The following is a 23,795-nucleotide window of genomic DNA, read 5'->3' as shown; positions in this document are numbered from 1 at the left end:
CCGCCGGAGCGGTATCTATTGATCTACTCACATTGGCATGTTTTCGAACTGCTAGGTTGGCAGAAGCTGGAGCTAACAGCGGCCGCTCACTCCGCTCCCGGGATTTGAACCTGCAACCTTGCAGCTCAGTGCTTTAACACCGGGGCTCCACAGATACCATCCGACATTTTGGGCCTGTCCGGATGGGCCCTTGGAAAGGTGTTCTCTCCGGTTAAAAACAGGTTTTATTATTGGAAGTTTTTCCACTTTTGCAAGCCCTGCACTTCTAAACTCATCAAGTGTGGAGATTTAGTTGTATTTCAGATTTTGGAATTCCAGATGAAGGATACTCAACCTGTACTGAAGAACTCAGGCTTTTTTAAACCATTGCTAATCACAATGGTGGTCCATGGACTGGTGCCAATCCATTAGCCAACTGACGCCAGAGACCCTGGAGAATTTCCAGGAAATAAGAAATAATTATATTCAGTGGGCACAAGTATAATACCAGGTCCTGGCATATTGGGCATAAATTTGCTGCTTCCCTGTATCAGATAGTTTACGAGACAGATGTTGCACCAATCTGGAAGAGCCTTAAGATATATACACATACACACACACACACACACACACACACACACACATATATATATATATATAAAGATTGCAAGCCTTTGAATTGGTCAAACAGTTAGATCCTGATCGCTAATTTTACGGCATCATCTCTTCTGAAAGCACAAGAACAGGCAAGTTGGGTAAGATTTTCTTTCTAGTCACTTAGAAATCCTAAACCAGATAACTTTCAACGCAAGAATAAAAAAATAATAACTGACTCTCTTTTAAAACAACAACAAAAACAATGTCAAATCAGTTTACAATTATTTAATTATATCCTTTGTTAGTGAAACAGCATTGCTAGATTAAACTTGTGCCCTTAAAAATGTAATTTAATATTTTTTTCTCTCTCTCTCCCATGCGTTGACTCACCCTTTATTACGTTAGCCCATCTCAGTCTCTTTCTCTTCAGACATGACATTAATCTAGGTTGGAAAAATGTCATTGCTAAGAGCCTTATAAATCATGTTGGATAGCAAAATATTTCCATTGATCCTCCGGTCCATTCTTCTTGATGGGGGAGGGGAGCCATGGTGACCATGTCTAGATTTTATGATCCTTCCTCACAACTTAGAATATAGCACCGCTGGACATGCAGCAACATTAGTGTCCAAGGCACAGTGTTTTTGTAATGAGCCGTGAAAGGTTATTTACTCCTTGCCCTCTTCATCATTCCTCTGCTTAAAGAGAAGAGCCATTTCCCTTGGGCAGCATTCACTTCATCTGCCTCTCTAAACACTGATATGACTGTCCATATCACTGGATCTTCTTCTAACATGAAATAAAGCCTAGCAGCACCAAGAATTGCAGGGCACATCTGCCAATCTGCACATGTTGAATGACACCCTAATCCATTCTGTGGTTCCTAGACTATTACAGGAATGGCAATAGACAATCACTTGTTGGGACTGCGAGAGATGGCCCGCGAGCACTTCAAGGAACTGCCAGACATATTTACTGATGAAACATACTTGACAAGCAATCGATTTATTCTCTCCACCAGCCAGGTGAGTAAAATTCATATTGGGATTAGTCATAAAAAAGAAACCCCATTATTCTCACCATGACAGACATTATGAATCAAGGACAAGCTTTGACATACCTTGTGGAGGTTTAGCCACTCCAACAGGTCTCCAAAATGCTTTGGCCTCCCATTCCTTATATTTTTGACATCCCAAATTAATAGCCAGTAATGATGAAGTTTGGCAGTGGGGTGAAGGGGTGGGGGGTAGATAAAAAATGCAATGCAAGGGATAGGAAAATGCTGATCCACAGAGCAGATTGATGCTGGGAGAAATGCCATATAAAAATGCAGTGATTAAATAAATTAAATAAATAAAAGGCTATGTGACTATTGTGGTGTAATTCTGTATAGAAATATCCTATTACCAATCTGGTTGTGAATCAGACGTCTAACACAAAGGCAAACAAGACTAAAATCAGCAGATCCGTGGTGTATGTTCAATAATATTGAGAAATAGAGTTGCATATTTTCCTTAAAATTCCCTCTTGATGTTATATAAACGTCAATTTTATGTCAATCAGTCTGTGAAAGCAATGAATTTATAATTATTAAATATTGAACTTACAAGTATAGCTCTTATCTCATCACCTTTGCCTCCGGTGGCCTAGGGGATAAAAGCCTTGTGACTTGAAGGTTGTGTTGCTGACCTGAAGGCTGCCAAGTTCAAATCCCACCCGGAGAGAGTGTGGATGAGCTCCCTCTATCAGCTCCAGCTCCATGCGGGGACATGAGAGAAGCCTCCCACAAGGATGGAAAAACATCAAAACATCCGGGCATCCCTTGGGCAACGTCCTTGCAGACGGCCAATTCTCGCACTCCAAAAGCAACTCCGTTTGCTCCTGACACGGGGGGAAAAAAACCTTTGCCTTGGGGCCTCAGTTGCAAGTTGAATGTTGGGATAATAGCAAACCTGATAGAATATCTTAGCCTTTTACCTGAAGCAAGCCTGACTTGCCCTCAAAGAGGAAAGGTAATTATTAGTTCTTTAGTTATTTGTCCACAAAGATAGTGAAAGATGGTAGCAAAGGAGAAAGAAACAATGATGTTTTATAAGGAGTTGTTTTTCAGTTTTCCAGTCAGAACTAAGTTGGGATTTTAAAAATCTCGAATAAGTATTCTTTGCTGAGCTTTATTCTTTATCGTTGCCTCAGATCTCATCCACATTTTCGTGTACACCATTGGGAGACACATTATCTGTAAAAACTACTTGCTGCCTATTTGGATTTATACCTCATCACAAAGGTTCATGGATTGGGAAGAAACTAAGTCAGAAATATTTTTTTTAAAAAGTCTATGAGGGAAAGCTTCTAATGCAACACACAAACATAAAAAATCTAATAAGTAATTTGATCTTGTCATGATTTCTGTGGGTTTTCAGACATGACTGAGTGTAACCAGAATACCACTACATAAATTCTCCAAGAAACTATCCGTGGGCATAAAGTGAATCTGAATAGCTTTATGGCCTTCGGCTGTTGCACAGCAAATTTATCTGACAATTCTGTAACTCTATTAGTAGGACTAATGGCCTGTCCTATGCCATTGAAAAAGCCAAATGCCATTTTTGAAAGCATGTCTACAACAAAAGAAGAAAGGAGTGTGTGGGTTTATTTTAACAAGCCATGTCTTGCTTTATAGGCAGAAGCACTACATCCCTTTACAATGTCATCATAAATACTGAAGCTTTAATTGAGGAATAAAGGGGGATTCCATTAATAGATTTTGTCGGAATATATTGATCCATGTTTCCCCCACCAAAAATAAGCCTTGAGATTTTTATAATCTTTTCCCACAAGCCCCAGTTAACCATTTAATATTAATATTGAAGAAATAAGTCAATAGTTGACAACTACTATTAGGGCTCTAATGAGTAAAACATACTTTTGAAAACTGTGATTTTGGTTGGAATCTAAAATCTGAATGCTCTTAAAAGAGTTCTGTACAGACTGCTTGGTACTTGACACTGATACATAAACACAGTTTTAGGACTGGATTTAAGCTGAGTCATACTTAAAGGAAACACATTGTTCTGATTTGTCAATTCCAAGTGTGACCAAGGATATCAACACAAAGGCTCACCACACATCGTGGCAAATCCATGGGGCCCCAGTGGGGGGCGTGGAGAACCTGTTGCTCCACAACCCACATCGCCCACCTTTTTCCTTAAAAATATTACAAAGGGAAAATCGGACACAGAAACAAAGTTACACAAGTAGAAGAAGGACTTTCACATTGAAAAAACCACAATTGAACAGGAAATAAAACTTTCAAACCAGGAACAGGTTTCTTCAATTATTAAAAAATAGTTTATTATAAAAGCTATGAAAATTCGCCAAAAATTGGAGGATACAGGAAACATTCTGCAATTTGGTGAGCTAGGAGTGTTGAATGTGTTCTCCCAATGTACCAAATTTGATCAGGATAGCTCAAGAAATGAGGGTGGGAGAGCCCTGTAAAAGTCCCTCCCGGGTGCTTTTTTTTTTGGAGATTGCGCATGTGCGCCCGCCATTTTAGAAACATTTAGAAACATTATGAATTTTTGGAAATATCCAATTTTTTTGAGGGAAAAAATCAGAAATAGTTTCTATATGGAAGCGCCGGCGCCCCCTACTTTAGAAACGAGAATTGAAACATTTTTTTCATCGATCGGACATGCCTAATATGCACTGCAGTGCACATTAAAAGTGGACACAGCACGTTTTTAAAAGTCACAGGAAAGCTTGAAACAAGCCCTATAATGTGCTGCAGGAGATCCGAATATGTCCTAGATCCAGGGCGAAATTGGCTCTGCAAAATGTGGAGCACATTGTAGATGCCCACGCTGCTGAAGGGCATGATAAGATCCAGTATGGGAGGCCCTGAAAAATGCCCCAAAGATATGGTTGGGCAATAGAGGCGAATTGACCCCCTAGGAGGAGGAATTGATTATCTCCACTCTTGACTACTATTTTCATTTTTTTACTGCCTCTGGAGCACTGATGCGCATCTCTGCAGGAAATCTCTGTGATTTGAGGCCACTTTCCGTGTTCAATGTAATCAGTTTCCTGGCCTCAAACCGATCCCTGGCATGGCCATTTATTCACTCACACAGCAAAACGAATATCTGTCAAACCAGTTTCAAGCTGCATTATGTGTAGGCAGAGCCAGTCCAACAATGAGGCGAATTAAGCGGTCGCTTTGGGCGCAAAACATATGGGGGCGCAGTCGAGACTGCTTTTTCTGTTGATTTGTTGTAAAACACGATGTTTTGGTGCTTAATTTGTAAAATCTTAATTTAATTTGATGTTTAATAGGCTTTTCCTTAATCCCTCCTTATTATCCAACATTTTTGCTTATCCAATGCTTTTATTTTTCAGTGATTGGTTTGGGGGGGGGGGGCAAAATTATGTTCGCCTACACTTGAAAAATACCTAGGGCCGGCTCTGAGTGTAGGTGTGCCCTAAAACTATCATTTATATTATCATTATTACAAACTTTATAGTCTTCTTTTCCTCAGACCTGAACTCAAGGCAGGTTATAAATTAAAATGAGTATAATACATCCAAAATATCAACATTAAAATGGAATCAAGCCATTAATATTAAACAAATAACAAAAACAGTTAAAACAGTGCAGTGAAAATGAAACTATTAAACTTTAAAATACTTACATTTAAGTGAAATAGTAAAATTAATGAAATCACAAAATAACAAAGAGTAAAATAGTTGAGAGGAAAAATGGAAAATCAGGAATTATAGGCAGGTGTTGGCTTGGTGGGCATGAGTCCCTCACTTTTTGAATAAGAAGGCAATGTCTGAGGAATATCATAGACTAATAATTGGTTATGGTTTTTAAGTTATTTCAAATGCAGCTGACTTGCTTCTCTGTTTCCTGAACCAGGTTCCAACAACCATGGAGATGTTCTGCTGCTATGGCCCCGTGATCCCAAATGGTTATGGGGCCTGCTACAATCCACAGCCAGGGCATATCTTGTTCTGCATTTCCAGCTTTAAAGACTGTCAAGAGACATCCTCCAGCAAATTTGCAAAAGCCCTGGGAGAAAGCCTCATGGATATGAAGGAACTGTGCAACAAATGCAACTCGACTCCAACCAGCAGCCCAGCTAAACAAGCAGCATCCTCAACGTCTCAGCAGGGTCGCAAGCACTAACCACTGTGCCTGCTCTCCCTTTTCCGCTTCTCCATTCTGCAAATGCTTTTCAGGTAGAATATTGCTATTCTTTGAGAGCAAGCCATAAAGCAGGTCTGCTTTTAGTCTTCTTCATTCTGCACCTGTGTTGGACTTGTGATCCCATCAGCCTCAATCTGGGGATGTTGGAGTTGGTGTTCCAGCACATTTGGAGGATGCCAATCCAGGGAAGGCTAATCTGCTTATTGCAAGAGGAAATACCCATTTCTTTTTTGCTCAGATTCCTACCAGATGATAGCTTAAATTAGTTTAAGAGCTGGTGTTACAGTTCTGCACAAAATTTATGTATTAATTATCGATCTCAGAAATGGACCCACATATAATTCATCTTAATGTGTGTTTAGAAATGTTCAGTTAGCAGGAAGTCATATTTTAAGAACATTTGTGGCTAAAGTGCACCATACTTGCCAAAGCACGCTCTTGTTGCTGGGAAGCCAATTGTGCCCTGTCAGCAGTCCCATAAACTGATAACACTTACCTTTTTTAGCATCCTAGGATGCTAAAGGGACAGGCCAGCAATGGATGGGCATGCTGCCCATCACACAATGTTGCTGGACTTCTTGTTGAAGCCTCACCCACAACCAGAGTGGAAGCTTCGTAGGACACTAACACAGGAACCAGCACACTTCAGCACTGCTTTGGTGACACTTCTCCTGTGTGATGGTGATTTTGTCCGTGTGATGATGCTTTCACTAACCACTCAGGCTGGCAAAATAACACCGGAACCGGGGGAGGGATGTCATCCATGTGATGAGGTTGCCAAACATTCAGCAGGAGTTTTCTTTTCTTCTCCCATCGCAAGGAGACACGTCTTTCCTTCATGCTCAATACCAAGGTGAAACAACAGCAAACATTTCTGATTTTTTTTTCGTGTCAGGAGCAACCGGAGTTGCTTCTGGAGTGAGAGAATTGGCCGTCTGCAAGGACGTTGCCCAGGGGACGCCCGGATGTTTGGATGTTTTACCATCCTTGTGGGAGGTTTCTCTCATGTCCCCGCATGGAGCTGGAGCTGAAAGAGGGAGCTCATCCGTGCTCTCCCCGGGTGGGATTCGAACCTGGCAGCTTTCAGGTCAGCAACCCAACCTTCAAGTCATGAGGCTTTTATCCCCTAAGCCACCGGAGGCTCCTAACATGTCTGATGAAGACTGCAGACATACAATTTTGACAATGGTTCATTTTTCCCCACATACTACTCAATCTTTTCAGACACAATACCATATTGTTGACAGAGCTCTGGATACAGTCTCAGGTTCAAATACCCCATGTATTCTGGGTTTCATGTGCCCTAACCAGTCACATTTGTAGGATCCTTCAGGGAGTGGCCATTTCTCAGTAAAAAAAATGCCCCACTTTCAATCTCCAGTGATTCTACCACAATTTCCTCCAATTGACTCGCCACCTCATCATATGTGCAAAATTGCCTGTCCTGTGATGCTTTTGCCCCTCTTCAGCCATTAAGCCCACTGGCTTCCATCCCACAACATAGATCTAATTCTGGCAGGGTTCCAGCCTGGGCCACAACAGTGGTGACACAGGAGGCTTCCTGTGTTGCACAGGGATCAATGGAGGGAAGCTGGGCAGCGAATGCTTCCCCCATGGGGTGAGGTAATGGGGAAGCTGGGCCATGCGGAACGTGGGGTGACAGGTTCCCCACGCCAGGCACCACCAGATTCGCCACTAACCATGGCAAATCTGCGGCTTAATGTGATGTCCTTAATCTAATAAATCCTTTCACCTTTTTACTAATTTTAAATTGTTAGGATTTCCAGCCAAAGCTTATGTGTTCTGCCTTGTTTGTAATCTTTTACCATATTGCCTGCACTCCAATATTATTTGGCCATTCTCTGATATAATGTGTCCCAATTTTCACCTGTGAAATGTTAGAGGGCATGTACCACTGGAGCCTGAACAGTAGTCCCAGGAAACAATGCCAGCTCTCCGAGAAACCCAAGAAATGCCAATGATAGAATAGATGAGTGATACCCTGTTTCCCTGAAAATAAGACAGTGTCTTATATTAATTTTTGCTCCCAAAGATGTGCTAGGTCTTATTTTCAGGGGATGTCTTATTTTTCCATGAAGAAGAATTCACATTTATTGTTGAACAAAAAAATGAACATTTATTATATACTGTACAATAATTGTCATCACAAGCCAGCATAACTAGACAAACTGTGAATCAAAAACTTCTTGTTACTACCATTATTTCCATGTGCAACAATCTATGGTACGTATATTTACCGATCCTGCATCCTCCAGTGTTCTGTTCGGCAGGCAAGCTACCAAATAAAAATTTTGCTAGGTCTTACTTTCAGGGGAGGCCTTATATTTAGCAATTCAGCAAAACCTCTACTAGGTCTTATTTTCTGAGGATTTCTTATTTTCGGGGAAACAGGGTAATGTTCCATTTTCCTGGCATGTTCTTTTGATTGAACCCATCGATATAAATGACATTAGATGACATTCCACTGTCTCCCCTCCCCACAAACACTTTTACCATGCATCTTCAGGCATCTTAGGATATATCCATGTAGACTGTTTTCTCCAGCTGTACTCCTTGCAACTCGCAGAACAACCTGTGTTTACCCAATAGCTGATGCAGCCAACAAAATCATCAACACCAGGCAGAATATAACACCTTTTCAGGAAACATCAAACACTCATTGATATCTGTGCCAAAAATGAAAACACTACTTAATATCAGAACTAGACAAATTTCAGAGTCAGGGATATGTTAAAGTGTCAGCTCACCACAGCCGCTCCTGAATGAACACACGAGACTCTCTGTGGTATCACCAGGAACTTTTACTGTAGGAAACATGAACATCAGAAAAGCCAAGAATGGGAGGCTCCGGCCAACCCTCCTTTATATACCCTCCCCCTCATTTGAACAGTCTCTTCCCGCTCAGTAAAACCCCGCGCAAATTCCCCGCCAAGTCCATCAGCCGTTTCTCCTCCGAGTCCTGGGACGCAGGTGTCTTATCAATGTCAGTGACCCTGAAACTCAGAGCCACATCCAGGCTCTAGTAGCAGGGTTCTGACATGGCGTCCTCCTCCCCTTCGTCCTGGAAGGAAAAGATTAAACACAACTATTGTTCTCCGCTGTCCAGAGTTCCTTTATACTTTTTTAACAGGCTGCAATGGAATACCGGGTGTACCTTTCCTAGGTCCTTTGGTAGCCTCAGCTCATAGGTCACTTCGTTTATTCTTTTTGCTACCCTGAATGGCCCTATATAGCGTGGAGCCAATTTCTTGGATGGGAACCCCAATTTCAGGTTTTTTGTGCTCAGCCAAACCAGATCTCCTTCGCCCAATTTGTCCCCCTCTCGGCGCCTACGATCCGCAAAGAGCTTGTACTTCTTTTGTGTTTCCCGCAATGCCTCTACCACGGTTTGCCACCCTTGCTTGATTTTGGCCGGCCATTCCTCGTCGGTCTGGCCCTCCCCTTCCTTCCACTCGGGTAGCCTGGGGAAAGGTGCCACCTCCTGTCCGTATACTATTTCGAATGGGGCACGACCTGTGGCCGAATGTACGGCCCCGTTAAAAGCCATCTCAGCAAACGGAAGAAGGTCCGCCCAATCATCCTGTCTATAATTGGTGTACATCCTTAAGAATTGGCACAGTGTCTGTTGGGTACGTTCGACCCCCCCGTTGGTCGCGGGATGAAAGGCCGAGCTCAGGTTCCTTTCTGCTCCTAACAGCTGTAAGAATTTTCCCCAAAATTTTGCAGTAAATTGGACTCCCCGGTCACTAATTATCTTGTCGGGACACCCATGTAGGCGATATACATGCTTCACATACAAATCAGCAAGTTTTTCAGCTGAAGGAAGTTTTGGCAGAGCCACAAAGTGTGCCTGTTTTGAGAATAGGTCCAATATTGTCCAAATGTATCTGTGGCCTCTGCTGGGGGGTAGTTCGCCTACAAAATCCATGGCTACGCATTCCCATGGCCTCATGGGCTCCACCACCTTCTGCAATAGCCCCTGGGGCTTCCCCGGTGGTGTTTTTCCCTCTGCACATAATTCACACTGCGTGACGTATCCCCTGGCGTCTTTCCTCATTCCGGGCCACCAGCATTGTTTGGCCAACAGTTTAATAGTCCTGGTGGGGCCTAGATGACCCGCACCCTTGTTATCATGGTACTTCCTTAACATTTCTCGTCTTAAACATTCAGGAATATACAATTTCTTATTTACAAACACCAAATCCCCACACAATTCTCCCTTTTCTTTGTTTGTTTGTAACCATTTGTCCATTCCATACGCTCGCTTCAACTCTTCCTCCCATATTTCTCCTCCCCCCGTGGAAATGGCAGTACGTTTGTTTTCTTTGGCCGCTTGTGCTCGAGTTAGTACTGCCAGGCCCCATTGCTTATCAAGAAAAATACTCCCTTCAGATTCCTGAATTCCTCCCCCGTGCTGAGGCATCCGAGAGAGAGCGTCAGCGAGTATATTATGTTTCCCCTGGAAGAATCTGAGTCTGAAATCAAAACGGCTGAAATATTGGGCCCATCTAATTTGCTTCGCTGATAGTTTACGAGGGGATCTTAGATACTGTAAATTTCTATGGTCAGTCCACACCTCAAACGGTGTTCCACTTCCTTCCAGGAAGTGTCTCCAGCACTCTAGTGCTTTTAGAATCGCTAAGGCTTCTCTCTCCCAAATCGGCCAGTTTTTTTCTGTATCGCTAAACTTTTTTGACAGATAGCCACATGGCTTCAGGTTCCCCCCCTCGTCTTTCTGTAGCAGAACTGCCCCATATGCCCGGTCTGACGCATCGCAATGTAATACAAAGGCTTTAGACATATCAGGGTGCTGTAGGACAGGCTCCTCAGTAAAACGCTTTTTAAGGGCTTCGAAAGCTTCCTGGCATTCTATTGTCCAGGTCAGTTTGGCCCCTGGGGCCTTCACTTTGGCTGTTTCTCCCCTGCCTTTAGTCTTTAACAAATCCGTTAATGGCAAAGTGAGGCGCGCAAAGTCCTTGATAAATGTTCTATAGAAGTTTGCGAACCCTAGGAAGGATTGCAGCTGCTTCCGTGTTTTGGGGGCTTCCCACCCCCTCACGTCTTCTACCTTCGCAGGGTCCATCGCCACTCCCTGGGAGGAAATCCTATACCCCAGAAAGTCTATCTGGTCTTTATTGAACTCGCACTTGGCAAGCTTCGCATACAGTTTTGCTTCTCTCAACTTTTGCAGGACTTCCCTGACTAGTTCTATGTGTTGCTCCTTAGTCCGAGATACTAACAATATGTCATCTAAAAAAACAAAGACTCCCTTGTACAACAATGGATGCAACACTTCGTTGATTAATTGCATGAACGCGGCGCCTCCGCCGCACAAACCGAAAGGGAGCACACGATAATTGAATAATCCGAATGCACAGGAGAAGGCCGTCTTCCACCTGTCCTCTGGTTTAATCTGCAATTTATGGTACGCTTCAATTAAGTCCAATTTAGTGAATATCTGTCCCTCCGATAACTGGGCGATCAAGTCCTTCACTAAAGGTAGGGGGTATTTATTTCCAGAACTGATTGCATTCAGGCCCCTGTAGTCAATGCAGAGCCTCAGCGTTTGGTCCTTTTTGCGCCTGAACAACACAGGCGCCCCTAGAGGGGAATTTGAAGGCTCTATGAAACCCCTCGCTAGGTTTTTATCAATGTATTTTCTCAGTTCCTCCTTTTCCCTAGCCGACATTGGGTATATTTTTGCCTTAGGAAGCTCTGCTCCTGGGACTAGCTCTATCTTCACTTCAACTCTCCGCTTCGGTGGGAAACTGTCTGCTTCCTTCTCATCAAATACGTCCACAAAATCCCGATACTCTGGGGGTAATTTATCTGCCAGTTCTGCTATCCTGATAGAGTCTTCCTCCCCCCTTTTCCCCGGCTCCCTTTCCACTTCCTGGCTCCCTCCTTCCAACTTCATCCTGAAGATCATGCTCTTATCCTCCCAGTTGATTTGCGGGTTGGCCTGCCCCAGCCATGGCATGCCTAGTATAACATTATAGCTGGCTATTTGTGATATCACAAATGACACCTTTCCTTCCCAACTCCCTATCTTACACTTTACATCTTCGGCACTGTACTTAGCTAATGATCCCGATGCTGTGGATCCGTCCAACTGCGAAAAAGCTATTGGGGATTCTAGGTTCGTTCTTTCGCATCCCAATCCCTCGGCTAATTCAGGGGAGATGATGTTCCTGGAACATCCACAATCCACAAATGCTTTGCAGGTTGCTTGTTTGCTGCCACTTTCCAGCTGAATGGGGACCACTATCATGGCTTTGTCCTGACTTACCAACCCCCCCGAGTGGTGCCTCATCGGTGGTTCTTCCTCGGCGCGTTTCCCTGCCACGGCTCTTGGTTTGGGCAGGCCTCCGCCTTCCCCTTTTCTCTGCCAGCACTCGGCAGCCCTGTGGCCCAAACGGCCGCACACGAAGCAGCCCCTCCTGCTGGTGCTCACGTTCCCTGTCGGCTCCGTTCTCCTCCCGGCTGGGGTTGATCCCTCCTTCCGGCTCCCCTCTTTCATCTGCGGCCGCTGCTGTAGCCCTCCTCGGTGCCTCCTCGCCTGGGCCAGCGATGTCTCGATGCGCCCCGCCAGCTGAATCCATCCGCGCAGTGTGTCAGGCTCATCACGATGCACCGCCCAGGAGAGGATCTCCCGCCTGAGCCCCTCTTTGAAGAGTTCTATCTTTGTCACTGCAGACCATTCCGGCACCTTTTCAGCGAGGCATTGGAACTCCTCCGCATACTCAGATACCGACCTCTGCCCCTGGGAGACGGTCTTCAACTCCTCCCTCGCCCGGATCTGCTCCAGTGGATCTCGGAAACGGGTCTCCAGGGCCCCCATAAAGCGTCGGAGTGACCCCAGACATGGGTCGCGCCGCGCGTGTAGTTGAACGTACCAGCTGGCCGCTCCCCTCTTCAACACTGCACCAATGGCCCGTACCCGGCTGGATTCCGTTCTAAAAGTGTGGGCATTGTCCTCCATATAGCCCCTCACCGTGGTCAGGAAAAAATCCAGTTCAGAGGACTCTCCCCCAAACTCGACCCTTAGTTCCTCTCGTCTCGGTAGGGGTCCCTGTGGTGGCAATCCCCAATTCTCCGCCCGTCGCAAGCCCCCTTGCGGGCCAGTGGGCCCCGCTGCTGCTTCCCTTTGTCCTGTGCCACGCCCGGCATTCGCCAGGGGCACCAGGGTCTCAGTTGGGAGCGTAGCCGGGATTCTCGGAGGCTTTTCCCCTTCGTCGTCACTCTCCTCCACCCGCGTCAGGCTCGTTTGGATCTTGGGCCGGGCACCGGGCTCCTTTCGCATTTCCCTTCCCTTCGGTGCTGGGAGGTCTGCAAATCCCTGGCTGCTTCCCATGCTCACGTCCCACATTGAGCTAGCCCGGAGTTCCCTTCCTCGCTCCGGCTCCGCCAAAACCGCCAGGCGCTCCATCGCCCTCGACATCACTGCCAGGGTGGTCTCCATCGCCGACATCCTCTCCTCCAGAAACACCATCTTTTGCGGGCCTGGGGAAGGTGAACCTTCCTCTCCTCCGGTGCTATCTCCCCGCACCACTCCGCGCCTCTGGGTTACCCCATTTGGCTGGGCATAAGCGGTGGATGACGCCAGGGCCGCCAGCTGGTGGAACTCAGCGTCCGTCTCGGGAGTGGCCCTTTCCGACCTTCCTCCTCCGGCGCCCAAGAGCTCTTCATCCTCCACTTGCATGTTACACCTCACCGCTACAGCGGGATGGTGTCCGTATTCTTGGCTTAGTGTCAGCTCACCACAGCCGCTCCTGAATGAACACACGAGACTCTCTGTGGTATCACCAGGAACTTTTACTGTAGGAAACATGAACATCAGAAAAGCCAAGAATGGGAGGCTCCGGCCAACCCTCCTTTATATACCCTCCCCCTCATTTGAACAGTCTCTTCCCGCTCAGTAAAACCCCGCGCAAATTCCCCGCCAAGTCCATCAGCCGTTTCTCCTCCGAGTCCTGGGACGCAGGTGTCTTATCAATGTCAGTGACCCTGAAACTCAGAGCCACATCCAGGCTCTAGTAGCAGGGTTCTGACATTAAAGTACATTTGAAACCAGATCCTCTGTGCCAAATATAATCTATTAGCATCTGGTTGAATTAATGCATGTAATGAATATGTGTAACTCAGATACAACTTATCTCTGTGTGCTGTCAAATGATGTGGCGTGGTTGATTCCTGCACATCTATCAGTATACCTTTCTATGAACGTGCCATGTTTTATAATAACACTATGATGTTTTGTGTGTGTGAACAAACATGCATTTCAGGGAGTGACTAATCCTTGAGACTCTAATTAATCCTCTGGTGTTAGCTGTTAGGGTAGCTGAATGCCATGTTATTCTTCAGCTTTGAAATATTTAACCACAGCATGTATATCTATGCAAAGTGAATAAGATATCTACCCAGGTGTTCAGCTATAAAATGGACCACAGACAATAAGTGCGTGGAGGGTTTGGATGGAGAGGCTGAATCTAGAAATATTATATTCATTTTTATTTATGAGGTCATCTTCATGAATTTGTCTCCATCAGAAGTTCCAGATAAAGAAAATGTAGCAGCAGTAGCTGTAGCAGCATAAAATAGCAGCTTCTACAATCCAACTTGGTATAAGGGGAAAAAGTGGATTACATTTCCCGCTGAGCACCCTCATACCCCAAAGGAAGCCATCCATCCAAACTGTGTCACTTGGTCCAATCCTGCCAAGTTGACATGTAGTAGCAGAGTGGCTTAGAGTGGATGACTCTGAGTGCAAATTCTATGAAGCTCTGTAAGCTGGGGTTACTCATTCACACTTAGCCAATCATATTCCACAAATGGTGGTAGTGGTGTATGTGTGCCTTCAAGTGATCTATTGATTTATGATGGCCTGATGAATTTCATAGGATGGGGTTGTTGTATGTCTTCCGGGCTGTGTGGCCATGTTCCAGAAGTATTCTCTCCTGATGTTTCGGCCACATCTATGGTAGGCATCCTCAGAGGTTGTGGCGTCTGTTGGAAACTAGTCAAGTGGGGTTTATATATCTGTGGGATGGCTTCTTACAATTGAATGGTGCCGAGTGAAACACCCTGAAAACGTAGCTCTGTGAGTTGCTCTAAGAGATAGATAGATAGATAGATAGATAGATAGATAGATAGATAGATAGATAGATACAGTAGAGTCTCACTTATCCAACGTAAACGGGCCGGAAGAACATTGGATAAGCGAATATGTTGGATAATAAGGAGAGATTAAGGAAAAGCCTATTAAACATCAAGTTAGGTTATGATTTTACAAATTAAGCACCAAAACATCATGTTATACCACAAATTTGACAGAAAACGTAGTTCAATACGCAGTAATGCTATGTAGTAATTACTGAATTTACGAATTTAGCACCAAAATATCACGATATATTGAAAACATTGACCACAAAAATGCATTGGATAATCCAGAACGTTGGATAAGCGAGTGTTGGATAAGTGAGACTCTACTGTATTTACCTTCCTTGTAAACTAGGCAAGGAAGGTAAATATATAATTTATATATTTACCTTCCTTGTAAACTAGGCAAGGAAGGTAAATATATTTACCTTCCTTGCCTAGTTTATCCATGCCTCACAACCTCTGAGGATGCCTGCCATAGATGTGGGCGAAACTTCAGGAGAGAATACTTCTGGAACATGGGCACACAGCCCGGAAGACATACAACAACCCTGTGATCCTGGCCATGAAAGCCTTCGACAACACAATTTCATAGGATGTTCTTAAGGAATAGCTAGAGGTGGCGGGCCATTGCCTTCTTCTGAGAGATCCATGAATGCAGCTCTGAACTACTTGGAAGATCCTTGGGGAACCAGAGAAGAAGTTATTTCCTTAGATATTAACTCCCACTATGCTAAGATAGTCTGGGAACTGCTATTCCAAAAAACTAAGGAAAACAGCAAAGACTGCAGTGCTAGCCCTGGAAGCACCAGTCTGTGGAATCCAATGTCCCCAATTGTAATAGCTTTTGAGTACTCCCATTTCATGCAATATCTGTATAGAGAAGACACACAAAAGCCAAGTCAAGCACTTTAGTATCCATAGTAAGAGATTTTTTTTTGTTTTCCTGTGTTTTCCAATGGACTCTTTGGCTGGATCTATACTGCCAAATAATGTAGTCTTAATTGCATTATATAGTCAGTGTGTAGACCGAGATAATACAGCTTAAACTGCACTGAACTGCATTATGTGGGTCGACGCTGGCCACATAATGCAGTTAAACAGCATTATTTGGCAGTGTAGATCCAGCCTTTGTTGAAGGTGGGAGGAGATTTTCATTGGGGTGTATGGGAAAGGTCTAAGCCTCTTCCCATGCATTGTGGTCCTGAGCCTATGCTCCTACCCACCTCATAGCTGCTATTTACTCTGGAAAGTCAACATGTTAATTGCATTCACCAGCTAGTATCACATCCAATTTGATCCAGTAGATAAATGTTTGGCCCAGACTGCAGACATGATGGTGTTACTAGTATAAGACCAAGGGGCAATATATCCCAACTTTTTATATTGTGTGCTACATAATACCTAAAAGTTAATATTTTCGTGATATTTTATTTTTATAATATAGTCTAGATTTATGGCAAACTGAAGGTGTATTTATAATCTCTTTGTTTAAGCCAAGCTGTTTTATGCTTTAAAGATATAACTCATTCTGATAGGCAATATCAAAAGTGAACTGTAAATTCAAAAAGCAATGATTATAAATCTATGGATAATAAAAATGTAGCAGAGAAAATGTGTGTGACTTTTATTTATTTATTTATTAAAAACAACAACCAGTAAATGCTTTAGCTTCCTGTCTTACAATGACATTTATAAGAATCTCAGCAAGACTCGACTTTTTTTTGCTGGCCATTATTTCTGCATGACGTCGAAACCCAGGAGTCAGGGGGAGATTTTTACACCAGTACAGTAGAGTCTCACTTATCCAAGCTAAACGGGCAGGCAGAAGCTTGGATAAGCGAATATCTTGGATAATAAGGAGGCATTAAGGAAAAGCCTATTAAACATCAAATTAGGTTATGATTTTACAAATTAAGCACCAAAACATCATGTTATACAACAAATTTGACAGAAAAAGTAGTTCAATACGTAGTAATGTTATGCTGTAATTACTGTATTTACGAATTTAACACAAAAATATCATGATATATTTATATATTCTACCTCGCCCTGAGTCCCCTGATGGGTGAGAAGGGCGGGGTAGAAGTGATGTAATAAAATAAATAAATAAAACATTGACTACAAAAATGGCTTGGATAATCCAGAGGCTTGGATAAGCGAGGCTTGGATAAGTGAGACTCTACTGTATTTAGATTATGGCCTGAGATAGGCACTGTGTTTCTTAATCCTGATACTCCAGTGCACTGCAATTTTTACATGTTGTTGTTGTTGTTGTTTTTTTATCATCATTGTGTACTTCTAAGTCATTTTCAACTTCCCTTTTCTCCATAATCATAGTCCAACATGCAAACCACTACGTCACACTTTCCAACATTTCACAGATAAAAACTGGGTTATGTGTTTGAATGAAAGTGTGTGGACAGGCAACCAAAGAGCAAAAGTTATCAATGAAGAAAAACACAGAAAAGCCTCATTTTAAGCAGAAAAATGGAATTTCTATACATTTAGCCTTTTGTACCCATTGAGTCTGCATCCACAGGTTAAACTATATTTGGCTTGAAAATATTCCCGGAAAAAAGGAGATTCCATCACCCTGAAAGGCAGCATATTCCATTGCAGAACAGGAAGTTCTTCCTAATGTTTAGTAGGCTTGTGCAATCCGGGAAAACCACGATCCGTTTTGTGTCCCGGGATTTGTTGGGGCCCTGATCTGTTTTTTTCTGGAGCCTCCTGAATTCGGGAGGACAGACATCTGTTTTCGGTCTGGGGAGCTGAAAGATTTGGTTTCTATGCGGCCTATTATGGGGGAGGGGACTTCCCAAGCTATCCTTCCCATCATTTTAGGCATTTAAGTGGTTTCCTACGCTAGAGTAAGAGAAGAGAGGCACTGCAGGCAGGCATACATGCTTTCTCTTCCGGGTTCCACACACTCTTTCCAAGGCATTTTAAGTAGGCTTCCTACTTCCAGGTAAGGAAGAACAATGAGATGACCTTCTGGAACTATGGGCTACATTCAAAAAAATCTCTTTTTTCTTGACACACTTCAGTCTCCTTTCTGCTTTTATCTTAATGCTTCCTTAGAGCTGTTTCTACTTTCTAGTAGAAGAGAGGTAACTCTCTTCTACTAGAGGTAGTAGTTTTCAGGGAATGAGCCTTTTCTTTTTGTTTGCTGGAATTGAAAAAAAAAGATTAAACTGTGATGATGAATCAGGGAGGAGGAGCCAAGATCAGTTCCTGCTTGCTTTCATTTTGGGCAGGTTTTTGTACATAGAATCATAGAATCATAGAATAGTAGAGATGGAAGAGACCTCATGGGCCATCCAGTCCAACCCCCCGCCAAGAAGCAAGAAATCGCATTCAAAGCACCCCGACAGATGGCCATCCAGCCTCTGCTTAAAAGCCTCCAAAGAAGGAGCCTCCACCACAGCCCGGGGGAGAGAGCTCCACTGTCGAACAACTCTCACAGTCAGGAAGTTCTTCTTGATGTTCAGGTGGAATCTCCTTTCCTGTAGTTTGAAGCCATTGTTCCGCGTCCTAGTCTGCAGGGCAGCGGAAAACAAGCTTGCTCCCTCCTCCCTATGACTTCCCTTCACATATTTGTACATGGCTATCATGTCTCCTCTCAGCCTTCTCTTCTGCAGGCTAAACATGCCCAGTTCTTTAAGCCGCTCCTCATAGGGCTTGTTCTCCAGACCCTTGATCATTTTAGTTGCCCTCCTCTGGACACTTTCCAGGTTGTCAACATCTCCCTCCAACTGTGGTGCCCAGAATTGGACGCAGTATGCCAGGTGTGGTCTGACCAAGGCAGAATAGAGGGGGAGCATGACTTCCCTGGATCTGGACGCTATACCCCTATTGATGCAGACCAAAATCCCGTTGGCTTTTTTAGCAGCTGCATCACATTGCTGGCTCATGTTTAACTTGTTGTCCACAAAGACTCCAAGATCTTTTTCACATGTACTGCTGTCTAGCCAGGCATCGTCCCCCATTCTGCATCTTTGCATTCCATTTTTTCTGCCGAAGTGAAGTATCTTGCAGTTATCCCTGTTGAACTTCATTTTGTTAGTTTTGGCCCATCTCTCTAGTCTGTCAAGATTGTACAGGGAGAGCCCTTCCCATTACATGCTCCCAAAGGTACCAAAGGAAACAAAGGTACCGAAGGAAAATACATCTGGCATAACTCTAATGTTTAGGTGAAATTTATGTTCCTGTAGTTTAACTCCATTGCTCCATCTCCTAGTTTCTGGAGTAGCAGATGACTAGTTTGCTTTCTTCTCACTGTAATATCCTTTCAAATATTTAAACATGGCTATCAAGTCCCGTTCAAATTTCTCTTCCCCAAGCTGAATATACCCAGCTCCTTAAGCCCCTGGTGGTGGCGCAGTGTGTTATAGCGCTGAGCTGCTGAACTTGCAGACTGAAAGGTCCCAGGTTCAAACCCTGGGAGCGGAATGAGCGCCCGCTGTTAGCTCCAGCTCCTGCCAACCTAGCAGTTCGAAAACATGCTAATGTGAGTAGATCAATAGGTACTGCTCCTTCAGGAAGGTAACGGCACTCCATGCAGTCATGCCAGCCACATGACCTTGGAGGTGTCTATAGACAACGCTGGCTCTTCGGCTTAGAAATGGAGATGAGCACCAACCCCCAGAGTCGGTCATGACTGGACTTAACGTCAGGGGAAAACCTTTACCTTTACCTTAAGCCACACCTCACCTTTTATAATTGTGGTGGCTCTTCTTTGGACACATTCCAGCTAGCCAGTATATTTCTTGAATTATGGTGCCCAGAACTGAGCACAGTATTCCTAACAAGATCTGACCAAAGCAGAATAGAGTGATACTATTACTTCACTTGATCTAGACCCTATACTCCTATTGATGCAGCTTAGAATCACATTGGATTTTTATCTGCCACATCTGGTGAATCTTTATCAAATCTCAGATCCATCATTTGAACTCTTCAGTCATTCCCACCCTCTCTGTCCAATGCACATTATAGATCAAATCAAATCCCAGCTTCCTCAGAACATACTTCACAGGGCTGTTTTTAGAATAAAAATTGAGGAGAGGGATAGTGAGCAATATTTTCAACTCCAGGAGATGAATGGAAAGTAATTAGGTACCTAAGATACAGTTGGGAAAAAACATACTTTTCATAAAGAAATGCCATATTTTCAATGACACTTTAGAATGTTTCAGGCTACAATCCAGTTACACATTTACCTAGGAATAAGCCCCACTAAAATTGTGACTTTACCTCTGAGTAGATATGAGCTCTCCTTCCTGCTGAGTTAATTGAGCACAAAGTAATTTTTGCACTTTGTATTCAATTTGCAGCAAAATGGGAGGTGAATGAGAGAATACACACACACACGCATGTTTAAAAGCATCTGAGAAAATGAGATGGCTGAAAATTAACCAAGCCATTCCATTCCAAACCAGAACAGTTGGAGAGTATTACTTATTGTAGGGGTTGTTCTTTGGGAGCTGTTCAACTACAATTCCTATCAGAACCAGTCAGCGCAGATGGATGATAGCAATGCCAACATCTGAAGGGAACACATCCCTTTAGAGAGTACTTCACCATTCACTTTGGGTCTTGTCGCTGGCCCTGACATTTCAGCAAAATCCTTCTGGACATGTATTTGCTGGAATCATTGTTTACAATGTTGTATTTAAAGGCCTGGAGTTTGTAGAAGTAAAAAGTGGACTCCTTAGTTACTTAAAATTTCTTTATTCTATACTTCCTTTCCTCTCCAATGCCATAGGCCAGCTATTCTATCTTTCCCAGATGCCCAATGAAAATCTAGGTTGAACTATCAATCTATATCAGACATTCCGACAAATCCAGTCTGATCAAAGAATAGATCTTCTACGAACATCACATGCAATATATGTCCAACGTCAAGCATGAAAACTGTTGCACCAATAGCTGTTTGTAGTGAACCTTACCTATTAGGCCTGGGATGAAGCCTTGGTAACAGTGAGTGAGGCAGCCTCCATTTTGTTGAGGAATGCCAGGCAGCCATCTTGAGTGTGGTTAGAAAGGGGGAGGAGCTTAGAGAGAAATTCTTAGAACTGGCCAACCAGAGCAGATGGGAGGAGCCAAGTCTTAAAGTGCAGGAAAAAAAAGAGCTCCAGAGAGTTCTGTTTGAGGGTTTGAAGAGAGCAATTTGGTTTTGGAGTTGGGAGTGTGTGTGTGTGAGAGAGAACTGAAAGCTGTGGAAACTGACAGGCTAAGTCAGGCAGTTTGGATCTCTTGGGGGGAAAGATAACTCAAGGGATTGTCTCTCATTACTGGGTTGGTTAATAGAAGGACTCTAAGTTAGAGTTAATTAACAACCCAGGGGAACTCATGACTATTCTCAGCAAATAGAGCGAGGGTTTTTGTGACCAATAGATTGGTTGATTGGAACTGTTCGAAACTAAGTGAAGTAACCTGAAACATACAACTAAGTTAAGCTGAAGAACGTCTGTAACCGATGACGCTTATGAACCTCTCTAAAGTAATCATTTACCTGTTTTCAAGAAAATAAATTTTTATTCTATTTTCAACTTTCAAGAGCCTCCACAGTGTATATTTTCCATCAATAAGCCTTAATAAAAGTTCCAGCAATACAACAATAAAATACCACAGAAAAGCCTCATAGTGAACATCAGTTTGGGAGCCTGGGGCGAAAACGGTGTGGGCAGAAAATGGGAGAAGTTTGCCTCATACACATTTAACAACAAAAATCCTAAAGACATTTTAGGTTGGTGGCAGCTAACAGTTTTAAAAGCAAATCTGTTATAATTAGTCTCTCAGCCTAGTCTCCCCGCTTTGCTCATTTTCCTTTATATTGGTGGCAGCGGTGGGATATTATTATAAAAGATTCCCCCCTTGCCATCATTTTGTTATATTGGTGGCAGCGGTGGGATATTATTATATAAAATATTCCCCCCTGCCATCGATCCTTTATACTGTTCTACTCTGACCATTGACGATAAATAAAAAGCCAAATGTTTTAGATAAGACTTTTGCTACAGTCAGCAATATTTCTTCATAAAGTCCAACACTCACTGCCAGTATTGGTCCAATAAAATGCTTTTCATCAAATTAAAATGTGGCCAGAGACAGGCATACTGCCAAGAGATCGTTTCTTAGTGAAATAAACTAACAGTTACCATTCATTTATAAAAAGATGCCAAGAACTAGAGTTGCCTCGAAGTCTCATTTAGAGGACTTTGTGGAGGGGAGAGTGGCTCCCCCCAAACTTACTTACTTGGGCAATCCCTCATAGCCCGAGGATGATGGCCTTCCAAGTGTAGTGTCTTGGCGGTGGATGCATAGGTGGCTGTGGAGACCTGTTCTTGACCCACATGTTTTTCCGCAGTGAGGACATTGGTTTCCAGATGGAAGGCAGTCCTGGTCAGGGTTGGCTTGATGAACATTCCTCTTCGCACATTTCTCCCTTAAATTCATGCCTCTTGGAATTCAGCAGCACTGCTCATCACAGCTGACCTCCAGTTAGAGCACTCAAGGGCCAGGGCTTCCCAATTCTCGGTGTCTATGCCACAGTTTTTAAGGTTGGCATTAAGCCCATCTTTAAATCTCTTTTCCTGTCCACTAACATTTTGTTTTCTGTTCTTGAGTTGGGAGTATAATAACTGCTTGAGAGACGGTGATCAGGCATTCGGACAATGTGGCTAGTCCAGCGGAGTTGATGGCGTAGGAGCATCACTTCAATGCTGGTGTTCCTTGCTTCTTCCAGCACGCTGACATTTGTCTGCCTGTCTTCCCAAGAGATTTGCAAGATTTTTCAGGGGCAACGCACATGGAATCTTTCCAGAAGTTGAATGTGACATCTGTAGACAGTCCATATTTTGCAGGCGTATAGCAGAGTTGGGAAGACAATAGCTTTATAATCAAGCACCTTGGTATCCCTATGGATGTCCCGATCCTTAAACACTTTCTGCTTCATTCGGAAGAATGCTGCACTCACAGAGCTCAGGTGGTGTTGTATTTCAATGTCAACGTTGACTTTTGTGGAGAGGTGGCTGCCAAGGTAGCGGAAATTGTCAACATTTTCTAATGTTACACCATTAAGCTGTATTCCTGGCATTGCAGACTGTTTGGCTAGCAACTTCTGGAAAAGCACTTTGGTTTTCTTGATGTTCAATGAGCAGCTGTGCTTCTTGTATACTTCTGCAAAGATGTTTAGAGTGGCTTGTAGGTGTTCTTCTGAGTGCGCACAGACTACATTATCATCAGCATATTGGAGTTCTATAACAGATGTTGTAGTGACCTTGGTTTTGGTTTTCAGTCTGCTGAGGTTAAATAGCTTGCCATCTGTCCGACAGATGACTTCCACTCCAGTGGGAAGCTTCTCATCAACAAGATGAAGTATCATAGCCCTCCCAAACACAGACACACACACACATTTCCTTTATTCAGAAGGCCTTTGGTTTTCTTTATCTCAAACTTTAGGTGTTATAGACATTTCCTGCAACATTTATTGATGGCCAAGCAACATCAAAGCTACTGGGGAGGGAAAGATTCTGTCCTTTCTCTCCTCTTCTTTCCACTGAGTTCATTGGGTGCAAACTGTGTTTGCAATTTCTACTCATTTTGCAGCAGATGAAGGTGGGAGAGGAGAGAGATACTGGGACATGTTAACACCCCACACCAACCCAGCTTTCCTCCTACCTTATCACTTTTTTTTGTGTGTGTCAGGAGCAAACGGAGTTGCTTCTGGAGTGAGAGAATTGGCCGTCTGCAAGGACGTTGCCCAGGGGACGCCCGGATGTTTTGATGTTTTTACCATCCTTGTGGGAGGCTTCTCTCA

The 23,795-nt window shown here is 43.7% G+C and overlaps 2 protein-coding genes across 4 annotated transcripts in view; one reads left to right on the top strand and one right to left on the bottom strand.

Annotated features, from left to right (window-relative positions):
- chat (choline O-acetyltransferase) overlaps positions 1 to 5,876 on the top strand; it is a 93,227-nt gene extending 87,351 nt beyond the window's left edge. For all 3 annotated transcript variants that reach the window (XM_062975809.1, XM_003223257.3, XM_062975810.1), the window contains 2 exons: positions 1,464 to 1,601; positions 5,498 to 5,876. In XM_062975809.1, the coding sequence (XP_062831879.1) occupies positions 1,464 to 1,601; positions 5,498 to 5,767 (408 nt within the window). In that variant the 3' untranslated portion in view covers positions 5,768 to 5,876. The remainder of the gene's footprint in view (positions 1 to 1,463; positions 1,602 to 5,497) is intronic.
- Positions 5,877 to 8,592: 2,716 nt separating this feature from the next.
- On the bottom strand, positions 8,593 to 13,869 carry LOC134297658 (uncharacterized). Its single transcript, XM_062975812.1, has 2 exons — positions 12,099 to 13,869; positions 8,593 to 8,870 (listed from the first exon to the last, which is right to left on the bottom strand). Exons 1-2 carry the CDS (start codon positions 13,644 to 13,646, stop codon positions 8,829 to 8,831), a joined length of 1,590 nt encoding a protein of 529 aa, XP_062831882.1. The 5' UTR covers positions 13,647 to 13,869; the 3' UTR covers positions 8,593 to 8,828.
- Positions 13,870 to 23,795: the final 9,926 nt, after the last annotated feature.

The sequence above is a fragment of the Anolis carolinensis genome, chromosome 3 (genome assembly GCF_035594765.1).
Source record: "Anolis carolinensis isolate JA03-04 chromosome 3, rAnoCar3.1.pri, whole genome shotgun sequence".
Lineage (NCBI taxonomy): Eukaryota > Metazoa > Chordata > Lepidosauria > Squamata > Dactyloidae > Anolis > Anolis carolinensis.
This window is presented reverse-complemented; position numbering and strand designations above follow the sequence as displayed.